General features: G+C 33.7%; 4 protein-coding genes across 5 annotated transcripts; 2 read left to right on the forward strand and 2 right to left on the reverse strand.

Annotated features, from left to right (window-relative positions):
- Positions 1–660: 660 nt before the first annotated feature.
- Positions 661–6,197, reverse strand: LOC108771717 (WD repeat, SAM and U-box domain-containing protein 1). The gene is made up of 17 exons (XM_018537076.1): positions 6,091–6,197; positions 5,819–5,990; positions 5,008–5,153; positions 4,593–4,819; positions 4,265–4,503; positions 4,087–4,177; positions 3,900–4,009; positions 3,698–3,840; positions 3,429–3,621; positions 3,213–3,358; positions 2,674–2,885; positions 2,297–2,562; positions 2,125–2,215; positions 1,805–1,899; positions 1,546–1,707; positions 1,317–1,461; positions 661–1,092 (listed from the first exon to the last, which is right to left on the reverse strand). Exons 1-17 carry the CDS (start codon positions 6,195–6,197, stop codon positions 932–934), a joined length of 2,706 nt encoding a protein of 901 aa, XP_018392578.1. The 3' UTR covers positions 661–931.
- Positions 6,198–11,267: 5,070 nt separating this feature from the next.
- LOC108771727 (GATA zinc finger domain-containing protein 1) lies at positions 11,268–12,981 on the forward strand. Its single transcript, XM_018537089.1, has 3 exons — positions 11,268–11,688; positions 12,367–12,569; positions 12,768–12,981. Exons 1-3 carry the CDS (start codon positions 11,413–11,415, stop codon positions 12,979–12,981), a joined length of 693 nt encoding a protein of 230 aa, XP_018392591.1. The 5' UTR covers positions 11,268–11,412.
- Positions 12,982–13,412: 431 nt separating this feature from the next.
- Positions 13,413–20,241, reverse strand: or (AP-3 complex subunit sigma-2 or). Of its 2 annotated transcripts, none has more exons than XM_018537014.1 (3): positions 20,120–20,241; positions 14,922–15,305; positions 13,413–13,952 (listed from the first exon to the last, which is right to left on the reverse strand). In XM_018537014.1, exons 1-3 carry the CDS (start codon positions 20,156–20,158, stop codon positions 13,830–13,832), a joined length of 546 nt encoding a protein of 181 aa, XP_018392516.1. In that variant the 5' UTR covers positions 20,159–20,241; the 3' UTR covers positions 13,413–13,829. The 2 variants fall into 2 exon arrangements, with proteins under 2 accessions (XP_018392516.1, XP_018392515.1); XM_018537013.1 differs by lacking the exon at positions 20,120–20,241 and adding an exon at positions 15,542–15,904.
- LOC108771670 (beta-1,3-galactosyltransferase 1) lies at positions 20,182–23,153 on the forward strand. Its single transcript, XM_018537016.1, has 5 exons — positions 20,182–20,266; positions 21,430–21,667; positions 22,031–22,296; positions 22,380–22,666; positions 22,730–23,153. Exons 2-5 carry the CDS (start codon positions 21,430–21,432, stop codon positions 23,151–23,153), a joined length of 1,215 nt encoding a protein of 404 aa, XP_018392518.1. The 5' UTR covers positions 20,182–20,266.
- Positions 23,154–23,773: the final 620 nt, after the last annotated feature.

The following is a 23,773-nucleotide window of genomic DNA, read 5'->3' on the forward strand; positions in this document are numbered from 1 at the left end:
TCGTAGTGGCAACTCGACCGCACCCTCAATTCGAGAACTTATAAATTCTATTTATGTCTAGAACCGATATAAAATCCGTGTATACTCGATATGTTTCTAGCTACATGTATATTATGTATATACGTTCGATTACTCTGTATAATATTTGATATTAGACCAGCGCCTCCACTATATCTGTAAATCTCGAAGATTGTCCATAAACTTTTTGTAAACTTGTACTTGTTGCTTTGCATCAGGTATCTGGATTATTACGTGCATTGTACACGTGCTATATCATCGAATATTCGGAAATCTTTTTACAATATTCATTCCTATACTTTGTTTCCCAATATCGATAATGTGTGTCGATCGGCAATTATTAGATACATATACCGCTTCTCGATAAAAGTTATGACAAATGCTACTTAATTATTATTAAAACGTGTTCTCTCTAAGCATATCTCCAATAATTCTAATTTCAAAGTCCTCTAAATTTCTACCAATGTAAGTTAACTTCAATCTCGGGGTTCAACTTATTCTTCATCCTTTTTGTAATTCTTAGAACTAGAAAAGATGAATATAGTGGAACCGAAATTAAAATTAAAATTAAAATTAAACTACATTAGTAGAAACGAGCATTATTAAAAGATTAAGAATTGTAACTTCCTTCCTACGGCTTCACGCGGTATCCTTTCGCGGTTATTTTTGAATATGAAATCTATTAATTGTAAGTTTTTTATATTTTTACATGTGTTTAATTGGTCCGCAGATACCAATCGATGTTCAAATTTTTTTCGATTCTTGTAAAAAGAACGAATTTTATTGCGTTAAAACCACTGAATCTTTGAACGTATAACGTATCGTAGAATATAAGTGCTTGATGTATCATAAATTATCAACGCGTGCACTGTTCTTTTTTCTTTTCTTTCCGTAAATATGTAAAATGCCATTACTATTGTGGTCCTTCTCCGTGAAGTAGAGTGAGTATAGCGTTTCTGAGTGCAAAATTCGAAGTAAAGGAAGTATCGTGCAACGGTTCGTTCGTCATTGGACTAGTATATTTTCCACATAGAAACCATTCATTTATAGCTGCTCTCTCATAAGTAAATCCATCTAGAAATAATTGTACACAATTAAATTTTTATCAAGACAGATTTATCGAAATATTTTCTAATAAGGAAGTGATTCTTTGTGATAAGAACCATTCATTTATAGCTGCTCTCTCATAAGTAAATCCATCTAGAAATAATTGTGCACAATTAAATTTCAGGGAATGGAAAGTTACTTTTTAAAAATAACTAGTTACAGTTACTCGTTACCGAGTAAAAAATTTTTACCTGAGCACTGCACAGGTTCCTTCATTATTTCATGCGTTATAGGACACAAAAATTCATGAGGAATCTCAGACTCGTCTATATTCTCCATGACGTTGCAATCTTCACGCTTCAACCAATATAATTGCTTCTTTAATATTTCCATAGCCTATAAAGATTTTGTATTGTAAGAGTTTATATGGAATTCGATATAATGAGCTGGATAGAATCATCATAATATTATGCACCGTACCTCTTCGTCATCTTCAAGTTCCAATCGAGATATTAGTTCATTTTCTGATACGGAAAGCAAATGTCGTCCTGTCAGTCCCAAAGCAAGCATTTTCCTGGACAATCTAGATAATTCAATGTCGTTTAACCATTTCAAAGTGTCGTATAGTTTCCAATCCGCAACCTAAATAACAAAATTTTATCAAATATTATTCAATTTATTGCGCACGCATGTTTCGTTCGTTTCGCATAATTTAAAACTGATTTGTTTCATTACTGACCCTCTTCTTCTTGTTTCTCAAGCTATCCATCAAATTACTTTGTGACACCAATTGCTGAGGCACTTTCCAAACCAAGACAGTTTTGTCCAACGCACCTAAGAAAATTATTATTAACAGTAAAATGATATTGATTATACGAAATGTAACGATAAATAAATTCTGAATAAATGTTTAATTGAGCTTAAAATTTGTAGAATTTATAGAAAAAAAATTCGCAATATAAACTTATATAAGAACAACTTGATAGTCGAATATACTATATGTATACAAATTTATAATATTGTATTATAACAGATATGAGTCATAAAACAGTTCAAAACCTGTAGCGAAGAATGACGTGTCCTCGGAAAATGCGCAAGACGTAACAAGACTATCGTGATCCTCCAGAACATATAAACAACTTCCGGAAAACTGAAAGCGCATAAACATATCGATTTTTATGAAAAAGTTCTTATATATTTTATATCAAGCATAATTGCCTTGGTTGCTTACCACGCTCCATATACGAGCTGTTCTATCAGTGGCGACGCTTCCTATAACTTCTCCGTGGACGGGTGAGAAACGAACACACATTACATTTCCACCGTGTCCGGTTAAAGACTTCTTCTCCTTGTAACGCTTTCTGATGTTGCTCGATCTAGCACTATCCGAATCGGATAATGAATCGTTTGGAATAATTATATGCCATAGTTTAACTAACGAATCGTTGCCGCACGTTGCCAATAAATATATTTGCTGGTTTACGTCTGTGTCCCTTGCTGCAAACAGTCGTTGATTTTGCATTATTTAATAAAGATTTCTGTAAGATAATTTGTGCCTAAGGATTAAAAGTAATAATAATTATTATAGAATAGTATTATTACATGAACTGCACATCAAAGAGCATGGAGTAGGGCTAAAGTCACATCCTTGGACACCCAGATCGTGACTCGCGTCACAAACCATCAATGCTTCGGAACCATTTTTCTCATCCAGAGTATCGAAGAGACGCCAGGTGCCTTCGTTACACGCGGTTACTAAGTATCGCGAATCATGCGTAAACGCAATGGCCAATATCGAGTCAGCATGACCCTCGAAGACACTGTAAAATTGCCTAATGATTATTGTTAATTATTGTTAACTACTTATAAATATAGAAAAAAAAAAGTGTATTGAGTTACACTTGCAAAAGATTAAATTATATATATTTACGGCACAAAAAATTATCTTAGATACTTATATGTATATTTGTAACTCAAAATTTAGACTTTATCAAAGTCTGTATTTTCATTTAAGATTCTAATTTTCAAAAAAATTTTATTTTATAAATCTTACTAAGTTTTTAATTCTTTATAAATTTATAATATATTCTATGTAAGTATATGTATATTAATTTGTTCTATTATATTGACGTATATATATTACGCACTGCAACTGATCCATAGTTTCTATGTCCCATAACGTTGTCTTCTCATCGTCACCAGCGGTGGCAATCTTCGTGCCGTCAGGCGACCACCGACATACGCGAATGCCTGTCCCAGAATTGACAAAAGAGGATTTTGCTTGATCTCCGGTCTATTAATAGAAAACTGTCGTTAGTAAGAAATTAAAAATACGATGCTATTCGCAAAGAAACAATCGTTACTTCTGTATTCCAAACTAAAGTTGTTCCATCGAGAGAACAGGAGGCAAGCATTGAACCGCACGGGCTAAATTCCACATAATTGACGCTGTAGGTATGAGCGTCGAGTGGACTGAATGATTTTTCATGTATTTTAATAACTTCCTCCCCATCCTCCTCTTCCGTTTCGATGCTCCAAATGCGCACTAATTTATCACTACAAATGAAAATAAAAAATTATTATACATAATTGCGTCACTGGGAAAGAGGGGATTATAGTTTCAAAGACTTACCCTGATGCTGAGGCTAAAAGATTATTTCCATGGAAGGCAACGCTGTTTACCGCACCGTTGTGTTCTTCCAATCTTTGAATCAATCTTGCTTCATTAGCGTGTGTCTCTACATTTTTCATTAGATCATGTTCGTGTATGGTACTCTAAAATGGAGAATCTCGTTAATGTTATTTTTTGTTGAAATTATCATTTATTAACTTACTTTTTCAGGGTCATTCACGAACCACTTTGTTCCAACATTTTTCGAGAGTTCCGAATCGATAGTTAAGTTCCCCGTCAAATCCCATGCAATTACAGATTTATCGTTAGAGCCTATAATTATATTAAATGCCAATTACCATGAAACAAATCATAAACTTTTTCGGAAATACTCGTACAAAAAGTATTACCTGTCGCTAATAAGCTTCCGTCGCGTGAGAAAGCGCAGCAAGCTATATATCTATTGTGACCAGATACTATCGTCACAATTTTTCCTGAGCTCTAAAGTTAAATTAAAAAATATTAAATTAAAAATTAATAAAAATTCGGTTTGGATAGTTGATCTTTCCTCCAAGACAAGTTTCTTACCGCCTCCCAAATTACTGCCGTTTTATCGAGGCCACAGCTGGCAATATGTAATCCGTTGCTGCTGAAACGGACGCAAGTTAAGGCACTGCTGTGCTTTTCCATCACTCTGCAAAGCTGTACAGTGGCAGTAGAGGGTTGAGCCTCGCATTTATTTTGGCTCACTGTGACTTCCCACAACTTCACGTCGTGGTCGTTACCGCAAGAAACCAATTGATAAAGCTTGGTATACGGCTCATTACCTGCGATAATAATGTTATTTATCGTGTACAGCAATTCTCATCTTTTCTATTTATTGAAATTAGTAAATAGATCTACAATGCCTACGTACATGTGACTTCTTGGAACGTCGAGAAGTCGCAGCAAACCACTCCCATATCGTGAGCATCATCAATCGAGACGAGTTCGGCGATGTCTTGATTGCTAGAGGTACAAGTGTCGATCAGTTCGGCAGTGGAAAACAGCTTTAGGACACCCAACGTGCATGAAGTAATCAGCCAGCTCGAATCCGGTGAAAAGGATAGGCTTTGCACAGCACCCTCGTGCTTGTGAAAACATCTACAAATCGAGATAATACGCCTTATTGTATTTTAATCGAAATGCAAATTAAAACATTAAGAATTAAAGGACTAATATTACTTTGTAAAAGAAAGGATTAGAAGAATTACAAGAACATGTGTACTTAATTTTCATTGAACTTTTTATGAAAAAAGAACATTATGTGTATCTTTTGTAAAAGATCTTGCCTGATTAAATTACGATGAACCAAATCCCAGATACAAACTTGCCCGTTATCCCCAGCGGTTGCGAGTAATGTAGAATCCGGCGAAAATCTGCAGACTCTCACCGCCTCACCGCCTACTTGTACCATAGTATGTATCTTCGTCCCCGTCTATGAAATTTACATTAACCCAAGATAATAATCACTATAAAACATGATTTATAATTTTAGACTTTACGTCATTTTTTACGTAAAACGATCTTAATGAAAATTTTCATCAGTTTTTATAAATTGGAATTTTTCAGAAGTAGGACTGAAAAAGTTTACATCTTTCTTTAAAATTTTTCATATAAAATTTCTCACTTTATAATTTCTAAAAATCATTAAACATTTTTAGATTTCAGAAATTATAGAATAAGGAAATCTTAGAATATTTCAAAGTTCACATAAGTGAATTATAGAAAAGATATAGATTTCTCGATACTTTTCTGAAAAACGTTCCAATTTGTATAAAAACTCTAAGAAATTTTTTAAAAAATTATAAAATTTTCAGAAATTTTAAAAAATTCTGAAATTTATATTAAAAAATCTTTAAAAATCATATAAAAAATATTCACCAGGAAATTCTATTTTTTAAATTATCATTATTTGTACGGATACGAGGTAAACAACAATAATAACTTGCTTTAACTTTTGTATATAGATACCTATATATATATACAAAAAATTCATTGTATACCATTAATGTTTGTAATTTCAAAGATTAATGATACACAATGAAATTCATTAATCGTGTTACAAAACGTGATTGTATTTTTCAATATTTTTAAACCTACACGCAAGTTCCAGAGCAGCGTGGTACCGTCTATGCTGGAGGTGGCTAACATCGTAGACTGGGGGCTGACCTTGACTGAAGTCACACCATACTTGTGCCCCATTAGGGGTGAAAAGTAAGCCTCCACGTAGCCACTGCCAGGCTGCCATTCCCAAACCCGGACGCGTTTGTCCCTGCGTGTTAAAAGAGAGAAAATTATTCTGATCGTTTAATGTACAGCGAAAACCCAGCACACCGTGGAAATGTGTGCATATCAATAATCGATATATTTACCCGGATCCCGTTACCAGAACACAATCACCGGCGAAATCGACACTGTTTACATCGCTGGTATAAACTGTCAAAGTCTGCAAGGCTTGCACGTCGCCTATGGCAGTCATGTTTCTTCAGATTAACGGGGTTCTTAGCTGTAAAGACGTATGAAATATTAATCAGTTGTGTCATTTCTCAAAGTCAAGCTGATGTCGCCTATAATTTAATGAAAAGGCGCGTATATTACGTGATCTATAATTTATCAATAGGAACCGATACACAACTCGAATTATATGTATGTTGTTACCTCTTTTGTCGATATTAAACAACGACGGATGAATTAATATTACTGCAGGTGTGAAACCGTCTATTCGATTATAAATGAATAAATTATATGTATATACGATAAATTTCCACGTCAGATATTGAATGTCAAAATATCGATGAGCACCATATGATATCGTTATATTTTAAGTCATTATCTTAATGGCATCAAATGATTATGATTTGTCATAGGTATCTTTAGAATTAATGTATTCCTTCGCTAGAGGTATATACATAGTCTGTCCATAGTTGTCACGTAGGAATGTCGTAAAGGTAACAAGGCACGAGCGGCACCTTTAACCTTCACTTTTTAAACACTCACGAACTACATATGCACGTGTTTCTCAATAATACATATATCCTGAATCGACTAACTGTTCTACAGGTGGGCACACGTATAAAAGCAACGGGCTTATGAAGTTTCTGAAAGTCAGACAGCCTTGACATTGACCACCACACGTCATTGAAGACATTTCATTGCGCAATTCACCGCGAAAATTATTTAGTTTCATTACCGTAATTGATGATTTCACATTCATGCAATGACGCGACGTTTATCTATATTTTCCTATCGTATTCCTATGAGAATCGTCAAATGATATAATTAAATATCGCGTAATTTTATTTATTAAAACAGGATAGTTCGATCTCGAATCAAGACAGAGTCGCCTAATTTTCAAAGCGAAGATGAGAAGTTCTAAAAGTCGCATTAATAATTTCTATAAAATTGCAACAATAAAAAAATTGCGTTATATTGAATTGAAATGTGTAAAAGGTCATGTAGTAGAATATGAGAATAATATTATATTTCTAATGAAAATACTAAGCTACTGTATACTTCTATTTTAAACCCCGTGTATCATAAATAATCCGCCATATCAATATTTTGATATCTCACTTCCTTTTTGGTAATGCAATTTTAATGACCAGCAGTGTACACGTCGACTATTCTATTTTTTACAATATTTCAGAAATTACTACGAGCAAAATGGAATTTTTTTTCCTACATATAATAAAGACAGTATTAGACTTGTCGGACTTAGATAGTGAGAGTTTTATCTCTGACGTTGACGTGTACATCAAAGTACACATCGATTGTACTTATCCATTTCATCTACGAATGAAACGAACGCAAACGTTCACCTGTGATGAGTATCGCGGCTGTAAAAAAGAGTAGCTTGCTACATATATATATATATATATATAAAAAAAGATATATATATATATATATAACATTTGTCATTGGTTAGATATAATTAATCAGATAAGGGCACAGCACAAAAGTCCCATCGCAGAGCAAATGATACGTTCAAAATGGAACTGTAATGTCATGCAATAAATAAAAATATACTTCTTGTGTACACGTGTTGTTATATTTATCTGAACACGCAAATTTATCCGATCGCAACGATATGCACATTATACCTATTATTCGTATGTTTAAGCTATTTAAGGAAAGATCATTGGACACATGCACTTAACTAAATAAAATATTATTGCTCCTTTTTCATACGCAAGCTTAAAGACTTGTATAACAATATTTACAATATCCATTTCAATGTTCCATTAATGTAGATTAACTTTTAATGTTCCGGTTTTTTATGCGATGGATTGTTTGTGTCCCACGTTAATTTTAACTTTTACAAGAATACTAAGGTTATTAAGAAATTCTTACACGTACTTTAACATCTTTTGAAAATATTTGTAAAGTTGTGTATTAAAAATAAGGAAAGATTTTCAAACAAGTGTTTTTAGCTTCCTGGTTCTATTATATAAAACTGCATAATGCGTTTAAAATATTATTTCATCAACAAATGTTGTTATGTATTCACATGCGATCTTAAAAGATACTTTGTTTGATAATATATCATTTTATCCTTATCATTTAATATTCGGTACGCAACAAGGGTAAAATAATTACGCGTATCATGTATTTGCAGAACGCAGTTAATATTTAAAAAAAAAAAAAAGAAATACGCAGAACACGAATGACCTAATTGTGTATACTAAACACTGAGGAAAAAGTTTGGTATTTGTGACCACAATGCATGACAAAACAATTATGGTTATAAATTATATATTTTTATTATTATTGCTATAATGTCAGTAATAATAACTATAATATATGTATAGTTCTCTCAGCATAAAAAATTGTATTGCAAATTATAATTTTAAATATTAATATAATAAAATAATCAAGATATAAATGACAAATAAAATAAACATTTTTAAGTTAAATATTTTTTTTAATTCGCTTACTAGTCATTTGGTAACTAACAAATTAAATATGTTAAGAAAAAACTAAAGATTTTCCAGCAGTGCCAAATTGTTATTAATTTGATTAAAACAATTATAAATATTTAGTTATTCAAAAATGAGTTTAAATTATAATGATTAAATTTTATGGTAATCGCAAACACTTTTTCTTTCAATAAAGAATTAATTCTAATTTTATTATTTATACTCTTTATCTTTTTTAATTCTTAAAATTAAAGAAGGATAAGAAAAATGAATTAAACCAAAATTAATCTAAATTGATAGAAACATGAGTCATATATAAATTATATAGAACTGGTGGATGGTGCAAATATTCTAATTCTATAATATAAAAATCACTACAATGACTACTAATCACGTAGACTTCATTTTGTGTTATAAATAAGTATACGAAGGGGAAATTAGAAATTTTTATAGAATGTGAAATTATATTAATCATGAACTTTATCCCGTTATGAAAGTGTAAGTAAATAGTAGATTAAATAAATAGTAAGGAAAAATTAAAAATCTTATATAGTACGCAATTATATTAATCGTAAATTTTATCGCATATTATATAAAAATAAATATACAACAGAAATTAGAAATTTTATACAAGGCAAAATAATATTAGCCGAAAATATTGTCACGTTACTAAGATAAAAATGAGTATAAGAAAAGGAAATTAGAAATCATACTACTGAGTTCGATCATCACTTATTTAAAATTCTTTTCATCTGTCACGTTTCCAAAACGCTGCGTTTATACTGAGTTAAATGACTCCGAACATGTTAATACCTCCAATATGAAGCGTCTTATCGACACAAAAATAGCTATTTAATAATAATTTATCCGTTATGATTCACGTGGGTGCGGCGAGCCCTTACTTAATCCATTACTCTCCAAGCCAATGAACCCCTTATTAAATTATTGACCAACAGTAAATCGGAAGCCAATCAAGCGGAAAATAAATTGACGCTTTCTCCGAGCCGGGGATTCCTCCTACTAAATATACATATATATTTATTAAAATCGTTATTTCCAGTTAACATCTTTCTAATTATAAGTTTGTTTCTAATTGAGATTCTATAATTATACATCAGACGGGCGGGATATATCGTTTGCGGTTTCGTGACTTTTCCTTCACGTCTCTCGTTTGCGAATGACAGACGCAATTATCGTTTCTCTCATACTCACTCGTAGCAAAGGCACATGTTCCAGACACTAGTCGACGGCCCTCGCGGTGCCTCGTCGCTTCATCAACGAGTACGCACACGGCACATCGTGATTCTTCGCTGCCGTGATTCCCGTGAGCTCTACGCGTAGTCTCGTGAGGCGGTGTCACATTATTTTTTCGCGCTCGACATAGTGCTCCTGCTGACGAGACACTTTTCAAACAGGATAGCCCCGGACAGGGCACCTGTCACAATGAAGTTAAAAGCGCTAAACGCATGTCCACTGGCCGCTTCCAGGATCGATATTACAGAGGCGTAACGCGAGATATAAACTGCGGCATGCGGTGCATGCTCGCTGCAAAGTGCAAATCCGTCTCTCTCTCTGTCCCTCTCTCTCATTTTTTTCACAGCCTCGCTGAGTGAGATAATTTTACACTCATCTGTGTTGCGTAATCCATCAGATTAAAGCAAATTGTCTTGTTATTCGAGGGAGCGCGTGGTATTATAATAATTCGCTTACGATATAATGTCCAGTTTTTTATTTAATAAATATATATATACATCTGCACACAAAAGATAATTATTTTTTGATAAATATATAATATCTATCTAAATATAAAGTATATATCTATTTCATTTCAAGTTCGAAAATTTTTGAGGATTTCAAATGTAACGCATCTTTTAAGATGCGATCGTCGAGTTACCGCTACGAATGCTTCAAAGCATTTTTTTATTGATCATTTAATAAAAGTTTTTCTTTCAATTGGTCCGCAATCAAATGCTTCGAAGAATTCATATAGCGACAACTCATCACATCTAAGGTTTCGCTATAAATGCTTTAAAGAATTTGATGGCTCAATCAAAAGAATTTTAAATTGACAAATTAAAAAAATCGCTTTAAATTACTTTAAAGCATTTGTAGTATCGCGTTGGCCCATGGTGCGTTTACAGCCAGAGCATAACAATTTTGCAACCAATCGTTTTATAATTGTCTGCTGAGGTAGGACACCATTCTTTTAGATCTAAAAGTATGATCCAATTGGAGCAAAGAAAAATAAATAGCTACGAAAAAGCAACTTTGCAACAACGCAACAAATAATGTTCTGCTGAACGCAGCCAATCAGAATGTTTTCTCGTTTTCTGAGACAAACTGAGTTTAGTTCTCACGTTGGCAATCATGACAATTGTTAATTATTGATTAGCACATATATATATATATATATATTTGTACATTATGGATTAGCATTAATCGGAGTTGGTAAGAGGCCCTAAAAATGAACGCCAATATGAAAAAATCGAGAAGATCACAGTAAGTAAAGTCACTCAAATTTCTCCTGGACATTACATAAGATATAGGGAAACACTGAAGTGGGAATTTGAACACACCTCTGCAATCTGATAAGGCGCATGCGCCGATTGGCCGGTACTGTGATGACACGTGAAGCACTGAAACGTGAAGTAAACGCGCATGTAAACATGACAGTCGAGATCAACAGAAATCAACAGATAGAACAGACGAGATAGAACAATTGCCAGAGGAAAATTCACTGTTTATCGACTCTCTGAGGTCGACCTTAGAAAAAATCCAATGCCGCTCGGCAGCAAACCGAAATGCGTCAGGTGCGGGACATATGAGACTCCTCTATGGCACTCGACTGACGCTGGAAATTTGTGCAACGCTTGTTTAGAGGACGAACGAAATGCCGAAGCGAGCGCGTCTTCTAAGACGGACGAGGAGGATAAGAGCGGCTCGCTGAAGCCTAGGAGGAGCACGCGGATCACAAGATATTGCAACACAAAAGTGACAGGGTCGCACAGAATTGTGCCCAAGGGTAAAGGTCGCAGGAACCTGTTTAAGAAAACGGTGAGCGAATGGAAGATATCCTTTTATTTTTGCCACGAAATGTGCCAATGTGGCAGGAAATGTTTTCCAACAGAAAATGTAGGATGCGCTCCGTCTTCACGCTTGACGAACGATTTTTATAAGTGCTGTAAATTAGAACACATCCTGGTATAACACAGTGAACCATTATATCCTTGTTGCCAATGTTAAATAAAGATGAAATAATAACTGTGTCTCTCACTGGTAAGCAGCAATGGATGACACAGTATAATTTATAGACTTTCCATTTATTAATACAAGTCGACACAAATTGTCCCTATTACTCAATTAAATATCAAAAAATATATATTTTTTATTTGATAGATAGAGATTTGTGTCACAGAAAGCATTCACTGTGATTATCATCTTTATAATATTGATAAACAAGGTTAATGATTCACTCTGTGTTATATTGTATCATCTGTTTTTCTTGCTGGAGAAAATATTCAGAATCTCGTAGAAATATGTGGAAATGTCATATAACTGAGTATCATGGAACAAAGTCTGAATGGATTCTGATCAGAATTATTTCATTTTCCCTAAAAAAACACAATAGAAATCTAGGGAACAATTCTGATAATTGAACAATTCTGATTGGAATCTATTCTGACTTTGTTCCATGATAGGTATCCTGCTTTATGTTTAACTGTTTACTTGCAGCCAGTCAAGGCACCTACAGCTACTGCAACTCCAGTCACCAGCAACTTTGTATTTTACAAGGGCACTTATTTTCAAGTCGGAGATGTAGTTTCCCTACAAGATATAGATGGTGGTACTTATTATGCTCAGATACGTGGTTTATTGACAGACCAATATTGTGAAAAGAGCGCTGCCATTACATGGTTATTACCTACCACAGCAAGGTGAGGTTCCTTGTTCCATTAACTTCATCAGATTATAGTTTTGTAAAATATTTATCAATACGTGTTTTTTTTTTTTTAACTGAACTTCTTGCATAGTTCATCTTTTCTCTTTTCCTTTTCACGGAGAGAAAAAAGAAAAAAATGAACTGTGCAAGAAATCCAGCTAAAAAGAATAAACTTAACTGATGTACCTTTTAGTCCTCCACCAGAAGAAGGTTTCATTCCTGAGACATATTTAATTGGACCAGAAGAAGATTTACCTCGTAAATTAGAGTGCATGGAATTTGTAATGCACGCTCCATCGGATTATTTTAAATTAAAGAACAGCCCCTATCCACCTTCTCTCACAGAGAAGGGAGCAGGCTTTATATGGACGACTCTTAGAAATGAATTGGCCATATCTAAAAAGTAATAATAATTCTTTATTGGGAACATGTATTGTTACTCAGACAACACAAAGTCCAAAAAAAAATATTTTACCTCAATTTTGGTCTTTGTATTGTTTGGGCCGGTATTGCTTTGAACTTAAAATAATAAGATAATTTTTACATACAAGTCACTTTATAGTTTTTTTAAATAATTTTTTTAATTTCATGTATTATTATTTAAATTAGATGATATTAGAATTATAGGATTGTAAAGAAGTCGCAAAGGTTGACATGAAGAAAATATGATATATTTTAAATGTGTATTACTGTACATAATATACAAATAATTTTGCAAAAAACAATACACCTTTACAATAGTGCTATTGTATTTATTATATATATATATATATAAATATATTTTCATTACAATGTAACATTAATGCATTTCAGTGAATAACTGTAGACATGTCTTTCTTACATGTAATGGAACACTGAGCTAGACTACTAGACACTAGACAGTCGAAAAGTTGCCAATACTATAGCTGAATTTGTAGACCTGATATTTTTTTAATATCTCTCTTATCATATAAAAAATTTAAGAAACATCTTGTTTAGTTTCTATTTTTGTTTAGAAATTCTTCGTAATTAGTTTTTCTCGTAGTTCGTATTTTCTTACCAGAAGAACCGTGACTCAAAAAAGATAGTGGTTCATCCGTGGTCTTTAACTCTGGTATCGTTGAGACGGGATATACGCAGAGGTAGCAGGCAGCATTGGTGCATTCTCGCTTGCTTGAAGGGAGGGAAAACGTGTCCTCGGTGCAACGGTGGTGTCGATTACATTCGGGATGACAGAAGAGACCAGTCAGCTGGGTGCCAACGATGTAACGGCTGGTCAGAATTTGAGGTCTTTTATAGCTTGCGGCAAGTCAGGCAGTTTCATATCCTTTATTTGTTGCGGTATATTCATGTTCTTCACGGCCGAGACAGCACGCGCGGGCGCTGCTGTGATTCCCGCCTGCACACATTATACGGATCGAAGAAGTGTGGAGAATGGACAAGTTTGAGGAGAGTTCAGTAAATGTAAGGGCTGTAATTTTAGCTACAGGGAGCGAAGGCAAATGACGGATGACAACACGGCGTTGACGACATTTATTATTTTTACAAAGCGACATTTACATCATGAAGGCACTCGGTTTATGCAGTGGACATGAATTACAAAACAAAATTGCATCGCCATGCGTGTTACGCAAACGCTTACGCTTTATAAAGCTAAATACAAAGGACTTGGCGCTTTCTTGGATAAAATATAAAAAAAAGAAAAAATAAAAAGAATGAATGCGCACAGAAGTACGGTTGTACAAAGTGGCCTGATTTGCTACTGTCGATTTACTTAAGGAGGGGGTCCCAGAAGGACAAACGGACGGGGTGAGCAAGACCGCCCAGATTTGTAAGTCCCCTAAAATTGATGTTATGTCAATCAGTCCCACCTGCCACCATATCAAATATGTTCTACAGATCGCTGTACCAGTATGCATGCATAGCTCAACAGACTGCTTTGATAGTTAATGTATTTAAGCTCAGTGGCAAAAAATAAACACATTGCAAAATTGGCCATACTAGCTTGAAACATATAAGCGCTCTATCTAATGAAATGGCATGAGAATTTGGATGTAAAAAAAAATTCTAAAAGTTTATAAATACATTGTGAGCACAGATTAAAATAATCCTGTGATCTTGCCACAGTTTTATTATATTTCTAATGTGAAATTTATTCTTTTTATCTAAATTTCTTGTATCGGATTTATCGTTACTTCTCTCTTTATGTTGGATAAAAAGGAAATGATAAACACAGTGGAAGAAGTTCAGCTAAATAGAACAAGGGCTTATTCAATAATCTAAATCAAGGATACAAATTCACAGGAAATAAGATCAGAGTTAAGATAACATTAAGATATTTAGGATCTTAAGCACAATCTGTACTTACCTCTTGTTTTTCCAATTTATTCTGATCTTCAATCCTCGTGAGAATCTCAGTCATGTTAGTCTCGAGGACCATACCACCCATTACCAACTCGTTAAGTATGTAATGAACTTTGTCCACGTGAAATATAAGATCAAGTTCACACACATTCTCAAAACATTTGTCCAAGGTTTCGACGAAGACTTGTATCAGGTCTAAGATTCCCAACTCTGATTCTGAGCTATCAACGCAGAATACAAAGTAAAGCGTTGCGTAGTGTCGATAGATCAGCTTGTAGTCAGATCCACCGATCAAGCTGCCACCCTCCAAGAAATTACACACGTTGTCATCTCTCTTCGAGACGAGCTGAAATGTCTCTTTTATTATCTGCTGCTGCATATCCTCGTTCTGAAGCAGAAAATGCACCCTTGTATTATAACAATCCATATGTTTTTGTGCTCCTATTGTGTTCTATATAAATATGATTTACACGATAGATATATCGACGTAGAAATTACGCCGCGTATTGCCTCTAATATCAGTTTTATTATATCTCAGTAAATAAAAGGATTTTTTTTAATTCACAGTTTATGAGTGATAAGCAGAAGAGAAGTGCAAAACGAGCAACATTGAGATATACTTACAAAGTACTGATAAAACTTAGAGAGACGAGGTTTCCCATGATTATTAAAGACTAGGATCGCCTTAATCATGTTTGTGAATCCGAAGTCAATTGGTGTCGCTTGATCTTATATTAATCCTGTCACTACTCTATGTTCGAAGCGCAGTCATTGGGACGCGAGAGGTTATGTTCTACGACCGCAACTGTGCTCCGATGTTTTAATTCTCATTATTTTTCTTTGGCAAGTTGGAAATTCTTCGTAATATCCGCTAATTGATATAATTAATTGAGCGTGGAGATAAACTCTTGGAGGTTAATGATCAACAGTTGTCAACGCATTTGTCAGTGAGGTGGATTTAAAAGAATTTACTTGACTACTTGTACTTCGCCTGCACTCTCTGATACTTTCTGTACTTAAAATGAAGCGGATTAAAATTAAAATGAAATGCATTCAGGAACGTAAAAGAACAGCGAGGGATAAATAAGTGATCGAGGCATTCTGAATCCGTGAAAAATTCGTACGTCTTCTTTGTGTTTAAAACTTTTTCTCTTCTCAAAAAAAACAAAAACAACATTTAAACGACAATTATAACTTTAATTATCAAATAATAGTTTTAATTATTTTACATTTTGTTACATTGATATTATATATAATATATATATAATATATACAATATATTATATACAATATATATTGTATAATATGGATGAGTTTTTAAACTTTTTATTATTTAAAAAAGCTAAAAAAAATTAGTACACATGCATATGAAAAGGAATATTAAATTAAAGACATTAAATTAAGCCAGCGGTACAAACATTAGACTTAATTGTTTTCTTGCCCTGCAGTATCCGAAAAGGGATTGAAGTAGATTGAAAATTTTTTATGTATTTTAATTTATTTGAATCAAAATTCTTGATTTATGCTTGATATATTTCTATTTATAGATAAAAAGGAATTGAATGTAGTAAAATTGAATATTTTTCTATATGGATAGAAAATCTTTATGCATGTTGAAGTAAAAATGTATAACTTTGTACCTGTGTCACAAATGAAAATAAATTCATAATTTATTTTCCGCGAAATTTTTTCTATTGGAAAGAATAAAATCACACCTATTACAGGGCCATCCCTGGATTCAAGAATTCAAGGTTCTCGAATCTGTTTTGGACTGAAAGAATAACAGTTACAATGTCAGAAATTAAAACGGATTACGTGGTTTATTTTTTTAGTGAAACTTTTTTGAAAAGAATAAAACTCACTTTCTTTCAATCTTGTATTATGGACAAAAATGGATTTAAAGTTCTCAAATCTGCATTGGATTAAACATTAAAAGAATAAGGAATTTTACGTCATTTCAATCCTATATTATGGATTAAAATAAATTGCATATTATTTTTTTTGCAAAACTTTTTTTTCGATTGAAAGGAATACAAATTCTGTAGATTCAATCTTACGTCATGGATTGCGTGTCATATTTTTTGTGTAAAACTTTTTTTCGATTGAAAGGAATATATAGGAATCTCCTCGTAGTTTCAATTCCATGTCATGGATTAAAATAGATTCAAATATTGAATGAATTAAAATGGATCCAAAAAAATCAAGAATTTGAATTCAGTAATGACCAAATGAATTTATTTCAATCTACTTCAATGTTTTCGGATACTGGGTGCTAGATTGCTAGCTGGATTAGAATCTTGCCACCGTTTTTGCGATGCTGACAGTGCCAGTATCGCAGCCAATCCGATGGCAAGAATCTGATACAGCTAGCAATCCAGCAGGAAAACAAGTATCGTATGTCGCTGGCTTTATATACGGCTAGAAATTTTGTTGTGAACTATACAGGGTGTTTCTTAAATGATCCTCATTAATCATATAGTGCTATTCCTGATAAAAATTGAGTCCAAAAGTCCTCTACCATTTTGCAATTTTCGCAAACTTTTTTAGTTATCCAATAAGCAAAATGTCTAAAATCGACGCATGTACGACAACTTTGAAATATCTTTAAGAGTTCTTTAAGAAACATCTTTAAAATATTTTACAAAGAACACTCTGCGAGATATCTTAAAATTGTCTTATGCATCGATTTTATCCGTTTATTGATCAATCTTTAGTAATTAATATAGTCGTTATAACTATTGTGAAAATTTTGCAAAATTGTAGAAACACTATATGATTAGTATTTAAGAAACACCTTGTATATTACTGATAAATTACATCAATGATTCAAATAAAAATTATAAATTTTTTATTATTTAATAATATATAGAAGGAAAGATTACATTTAAAAAAACGAATTATAGTTATATTATTGGAAATTCAATTTTTAACAATTTCGATTAATGAAATTAGCAATTATAATGATTAACCAGCATTCAAGAATTGTTTAAAGCTATTTCAAACTATAATTCATTTCCTAATCTAATCTTTATCTTCTATATATTAAACAACAAATAATTAACAACTCCTTCACATTAAATTAAATATAATATTACTTACTATAATCGCTTATAATTGCCAATTTTAATTGGAATTTAAGCAAATCTATTTCTACAAATAAAGATTAGCTTATAATTTCTGTTGACTTTTTATCTTCTTCTAGTTCTTATATAGAATATTAGAAAAAAGATGAAATTATAAGATAAATAACGACCGGCAACAACTGATACAGAAAGATCAAATTTTGTTTACAATGGGTATATATGCTTCATGAAGACCTTCCGTGTCTAAGTTCTATGTTAATTTTCAACTGATAAAAACTGTAAGTCAAATCGTCTTGCTATATTATATTTACTATATTTATTGAATGGTTAAAAAATATCTGAATATTCAAATATTTTATTTACTCGTCTTGTGGTCGTCGATATTCTATTCTGCGAATAAGCGTTATCTTATATATTATTATTTTTTATAAAAAAAGTTAAATAAAAGGTGCGCCCTAAGTGGACCGCACCCTAGAATAAAAAAAAAATAAAAGTAAAAACTAATCTAATCTAATAAACTGTAGCCACTCTAGATTCATAGAAACACACGTGTATCAGTTTCGTCGCCTTCCTGAGCGCGTTAAAAAGGAGAAAACGGAGCGCTCGAAGGTGCAGAAACTGCAGAAAGTGCGAACGAAGAACAAAGCCCACTTCATCGCGACATTCGCGACCGGTTACTCGCGCTTCTCGTCTCCTCTATCCTTCGTCGCGGAGTGGCGTTCGGTTCGGCTCGATCTGTTGTCGAGTCAAGAAGTCGGCTGAGTCGGCTCGCGAGACGATGGAAAGGTGGACAGCGCTCCATAAAGGTAGTCTCGGAGCAGTGCACGATGATGCGGTATAAGAATGTAAGCGTATTCGCTTCGTTCAGACGTAGGTTCGCGGCCACCTCGAGCCTGTGTGTATTCGAGTGCTGTAACACAGTACATGGTTATAAAGCATAAGTAAGCCAGGAGAGGGAAATTCGCGCGACGAAGAAAACGAGAATTGCCAGGCCCGATGGGTCGTTCGCCTGGAGTAATCTGCACTCCTTGCGTTTCCTGTCGTTCGGAGTGAAGTAAGAAACGTGATCCATAGAAAAGAGGAGACATTAACCGATCTCCAATCGGACGATTGTGCATCGATGCAATTGTGTCACGTCGCAGTTAACTGCAATTCCACCTGATTTCATCATTTCTATTGTCGTTCGTATTGAGTACAGCTGGATGTTATTATTGCGATTTGAAAATAAGGAAGAGGAAGTTTAATTTTTCTGTGTCGTGTGTGCGATAGTAATTCAACACGAGTTAAAGCAATTTACGAAGATCATATCTTTTTAATCGCTTTAACAGCCTTTTAATTGCTAAATGATATCAACGAAACGATAGTATAGAATAGAATAGAGAATAGAAATTTATTCACTTCAGCATACATAGCCAAGAAGGGGACTTGGTTTACATAAAAAATACCTATTGCACACATTCATCCATACCTTCTATGTTCGCTTCGCACGCTCCACCTGGAGCATACTCTATACTCTATACACAGCCATATACTATCACAGAGTTTGCGCTTAAATCACAAATTCATGCCGCCTACCTATCTTAATATCTAAGTGACTAAATACTAATTGTCTCACCTCACAGTTCCCGCTCTTTATACACTACTTTCACATACATCCATACTCTTATACCTGTACACGCCTACCTATACCTCCATTATTCAGTCTTAAATTTCTTTTTCCTCACCCTCTACACCTTTCTTTAGATCCCTATTTCTGAGTACCTTCTCCCTCTCTTTCCAGAGTTTATCCAGTATCCTACCTTTCGTTAACGAAACGATAGTATCGATAATTCAGAGTAGCAGCAAGTACGATATAATTATTGCGGGTGATTACACTTCCGTATATCTTATCGAAAATCAAAATCAAGTTTACGTATCTAACCGTAATCGTGCTGTCTGAGAAGATTACGGCAACATCAGAAGCAGTCAGAAGCCAGTGAGCTCGCGCATAAGTGGTCACACATACACACCTGACTTCCTATTCCTCGCGACGTCGTGTGCGACCGGTGTGCGACAGCACGGACGTGAGAGGGGACGTCGGGGTCAAATGGGATCCAATGGGATCCTTTCTTTTGCTTACCGTGTCTACCCGTGGACTCAGTGGTACTCGCCTGCACATTTTTCGCGGCGCGCGATGTTCCGATGAACCGAGTTGTCATTCCACGCGGACAAGGTAAATGGAGAGACGCCAAATGCGGTGTGATCAGGCAGTCATCGCGGCCACAAGGTGAGCACTTAATTGTTTACGCATATCTTGTTCTTCTGGGGTAACACACTGTAAAACGCGACGGATATAAAACCCCGACCGCGGAACCAGCGCGGTCGGGTCGAGAAGCACTGTCCTTTTTGCGATTGGATCACGTATATTTTTGACGTTGTGAGATATATACGCGATACCCGCGAATTATTATTAGATCACGTTCACCTGACCGATGGTTCCTCAGAGTCGCGTTCGAAGACACTTTCGGAGTGCCTCCGAGTATCATTTTATCCTTGCTTAACAGTCGGTGATCAATAAGGATAAAACGATACTCAAAGGTACTCGGATAATGTTTACAAACACAACCTTGGCACGCCAAGGACTAGCCTATTATTGTTCCTTAATAAGAAAACGTGATAGAACAACATGGGAATCATATATATATATATATATTTTTATATAATGTCAATATGGTTTTTCATAATTAAGCAAGTATTGACAATATAGTTAGGAATGCTTGTGATATGAAAGAAAGAGTTAAAACTGTAGGAGAAGGCTTTATAATTGGTTCTATTACTATTCTTTTAAATGTTTGAAATTAGATCTAGAGCAAAAAAAGATGAATGTGTTTATGCCACTGCATACATAACTGGTTATTGATAAGAATGATGGTAAGGTACTGCCAACCAATGGCGTTCACTAGCATAAGAGGTAACATATCTTTTTTAATGGCCTTTGTAATGGCAGTTGCACCAGTGGTAGCAATTGTATTAGTAAAATTTCAACTACTCAATTAAAGATGGCGTTTTTGCCTGTACCTTAAACAAAAATGTTATAAATAAATTAGATAGAGATAAATGTGCTTAAAAGATATGTAACACATGCATGCTGGGAAGTAATGAATTATGTGAATTTTATTACCAATTCATTACCAATTCGATTGTTAAGGGACAAGGTAAATCATAATCAATTGCAAACATACGCACACACACGGATTGTGTTTTAAAGCTGATAGCATTCTCGTGAAACTGATTAGTTTACATGCAATTGTAATCAAATGTACTTCAGTATACAGGAAGGTTTCTTATTCGCATGTTTAGATTGTTCCATACATTTCAATTTTTATACTAATAATATTTAATACTTTTTGGAGAATTAATATAAGATATTTATTCTTTCTCTTTGTATAGATGGAAAGATCACGACAACTACCCAAGGATTTACCTGCAATCACTGTCAACAATAATGGCAGTGTTAAAGGCAAGGCATCTTTTGTTCGACGACTGGCAATAGGATTTGTGATTCTGGCCATATTAGGCCTCTTATATGTGCCAGCGTATCACTCTGCTCAGAGTCCGTTCTTAAATTTAGGTGAAACTCCATCCCCTACAGAACTTCTTGGCAGTTCACGCTCTGCTGCATCCATGGGTATGTATCTATTGTTTTATATTCTTTACAATAGTATAATTTTAGAGGAAGCTTTAAGATATAGTTACATTATAGTTATATAAATATGTATTAAATGTTAAAAAACAAAGACTAGATGTATTTTTACAATGTAATATAAGACAGTAATAGTATTAAAATAATAGAGAGAAATTATGAATATAAAACAGAAATAATGAATATAAAACAGAAAATACAAAAACATCGAAAGATATATGTGTGAAACTGCATTAAAATGATATCATACTCTAATTGAATGATTGAGCGTGAATAATGTTTAAAGAATAACGTTGGTTTTTTGTTAACATTATTTAACAGAAGCTAATACAAATATTTAATTTATAGCACAATTACCTGGATGGTCGTACAATACATCAAGAGATCTCTATGTTTATATTCATCCAGAGAATAATACATCGATTCTCAGTCCTACCGGCATCTGTTTATTACCGCCATACCTGCTTATAATTATATGCTCGGCAGTCGCTAACCAAGAAGCCCGTATCGCTATTAGGAGTACTTGGGCCAATAAATATATCTTAAATAATTTGTACAATTCTACAGTAAAAATAGCGTTTTTACTAGGAAAAAGTGACAATGATACACTTAACGTAATTATACTCAGTAGTGTTATTATTACATAGAAAATTACTTTTGCAGCATCTATATTTCTAAATTTATTACTTTTTTCTAGCACTTAATTGTTGAGGAAAGTTTTCAGTATAATGATATCGTGCAAGAACGTTTTTTTGATACATATAACAATTTGACACTGAAATCAGTCATGATGCTGAAATGGGTAACGTCGAATTGTGATCAAGCTAAATACCTCATGAAAACGGACGACGACATGTTTGTAAATATTCCCTTGCTTCTACAAACGCTGCATTCAAGAACACAATCGGAGACTCTTCTAGGTTCCCTCATTTGTAATGCTAAACCAATACTAGATCCTAAAAACAAATGGCAAGTATCCTTTCTGTCTGTATTTAGCAAGATATTATAGAAAATTAATTTAATATGGCAATAATTTTAATTACGTAGGTATACACCCAAGTATATGTACTCGGAGAAAACATATCCAAATTATTTATCAGGTACAGGGTATGTAATGAGTATGGGTGCGGCGTCTAAATTATATCAAGCAGCGTTAGTAACACCGTTGCTACACTTGGAGGACGTTTATGTCACAGGTTTATGCGCAAAACGCGCAAAAGTCCGGCCCGTGAACCATCCTGCATTCAGTTATTCACCTCGCAAATTAGATCCTTGCATTCTCAAGAACGCAATTACTACGCATAAGGTTAATGCGTCCAATATGTATGTGATTTGGGTTAAAATGAATAACACGAGTGTTCCGTGCACCAATCGTACTCGCATTGATAGAAAACCGATCACGTTGAGCAGAAGCGGTAGGAATGCTGGCTATTATGTCTTTAAAAGAAAAGCTATAAGTAAGTGCGTTTAAATATACGTTTTATAACGTTGATTCCTCATATTATAAGACTAATTTTTATCGAGCTTTTTTCTAAGCGCGAGTGGAATCAAATAGATAAGAAGAAAATTAAGGTATGAATTTCTAAAAATTTTAAGGCTTTTTTTATTCTTCTTATGGAACTAATTATTTATTTATAAATCTATTTACAAACATCGAAATATTGTTGGTTGTTTTTCATCATTTATGCAAATTGTTGATTTTATTATAAAAAATTTAAGTGATAGAATCTTCTCGATGAATTTTCGCAAATCTTCGATTCTATTAGGCTGTGTCCAATTTCCATTATTAATTTACGTTTAATGTTAAGTTTTTAAATTTTGTAAGACTATAGCCAATTTGCACCAAACGTTTATTGGTTAATGATTTAGTATTTTTTACGAATTATAATTTGACAAATAATAAACGGAAATGAAAAATTTTATTGATTAGTACATATGTTTTATGTTGATGTTATCTAACATCGGTGCAATTGGTATAATACGTGGAGTGATTGTGATAAACGACACTCGAAGGTTTTGTATATTTTTCTATTTAAACCAAAGTAGTATTTAAGGATACACTGTCAATTAGATCTTTTACATAATTTACTT

Source organism: Cyphomyrmex costatus, unplaced genomic scaffold, assembly GCF_001594065.2.
Source record: "Cyphomyrmex costatus isolate MS0001 unplaced genomic scaffold, Ccosl1.0 scaffold164, whole genome shotgun sequence".
NCBI classification, from domain to species: Eukaryota; Metazoa; Arthropoda; class Insecta; order Hymenoptera; family Formicidae; genus Cyphomyrmex; species Cyphomyrmex costatus.

Coding starts and splice junctions, on each gene's coding strand:
- LOC108771717 (XM_018537076.1), bottom strand. CDS start 6,197: ATGACTGCCATAGGCGACGTGCAAGCCTTGCAGACTTTGACAGTTTAT. Junction 5,154..5,818: donor CGCTGCTCTGGAACTTGCGT/GTAGGTTTAAAA, acceptor TAAATTTCATAG/ACGGGGACGAAGATACATAC. Junction 2,886..3,212: donor GAAACTATGGATCAGTTGCA/GTGCGTAATATA, acceptor GCAATTTTACAG/TGTCTTCGAGGGTCATGCTG.
- LOC108771670 (XM_018537016.1), top strand. CDS start 21,430: ATGGAAAGATCACGACAACTACCCAAGGATTTACCTGCAATCACTGTC. Junction 21,668..22,030: donor ACGCTCTGCTGCATCCATGG/GTATGTATCTAT, acceptor TTTAATTTATAG/CACAATTACCTGGATGGTCG. Junction 22,297..22,379: donor GTGACAATGATACACTTAAC/GTAATTATACTC, acceptor ACTTTTTTCTAG/CACTTAATTGTTGAGGAAAG.
- LOC108771727 (XM_018537089.1), top strand. CDS start 11,413: ATGCCGCTCGGCAGCAAACCGAAATGCGTCAGGTGCGGGACATATGAG. Junction 11,689..12,366: donor GGAACCTGTTTAAGAAAACG/GTGAGCGAATGG, acceptor GTTTACTTGCAG/CCAGTCAAGGCACCTACAGC. Junction 12,570..12,767: donor TTATTACCTACCACAGCAAG/GTGAGGTTCCTT, acceptor TGTACCTTTTAG/TCCTCCACCAGAAGAAGGTT.
- or (XM_018537013.1), bottom strand. CDS start 15,610: ATGATTAAGGCGATCCTAGTCTTTAATAATCATGGGAAACCTCGTCTC. Junction 15,306..15,541: donor CTAAGTTTTATCAGTACTTT/GTAAGTATATCT, acceptor TTTCTGCTTCAG/AACGAGGATATGCAGCAGCA. Junction 13,953..14,921: donor ATAAATTGGAAAAACAAGAG/GTAAGTACAGAT, acceptor TAATGTGTGCAG/GCGGGAATCACAGCAGCGCC.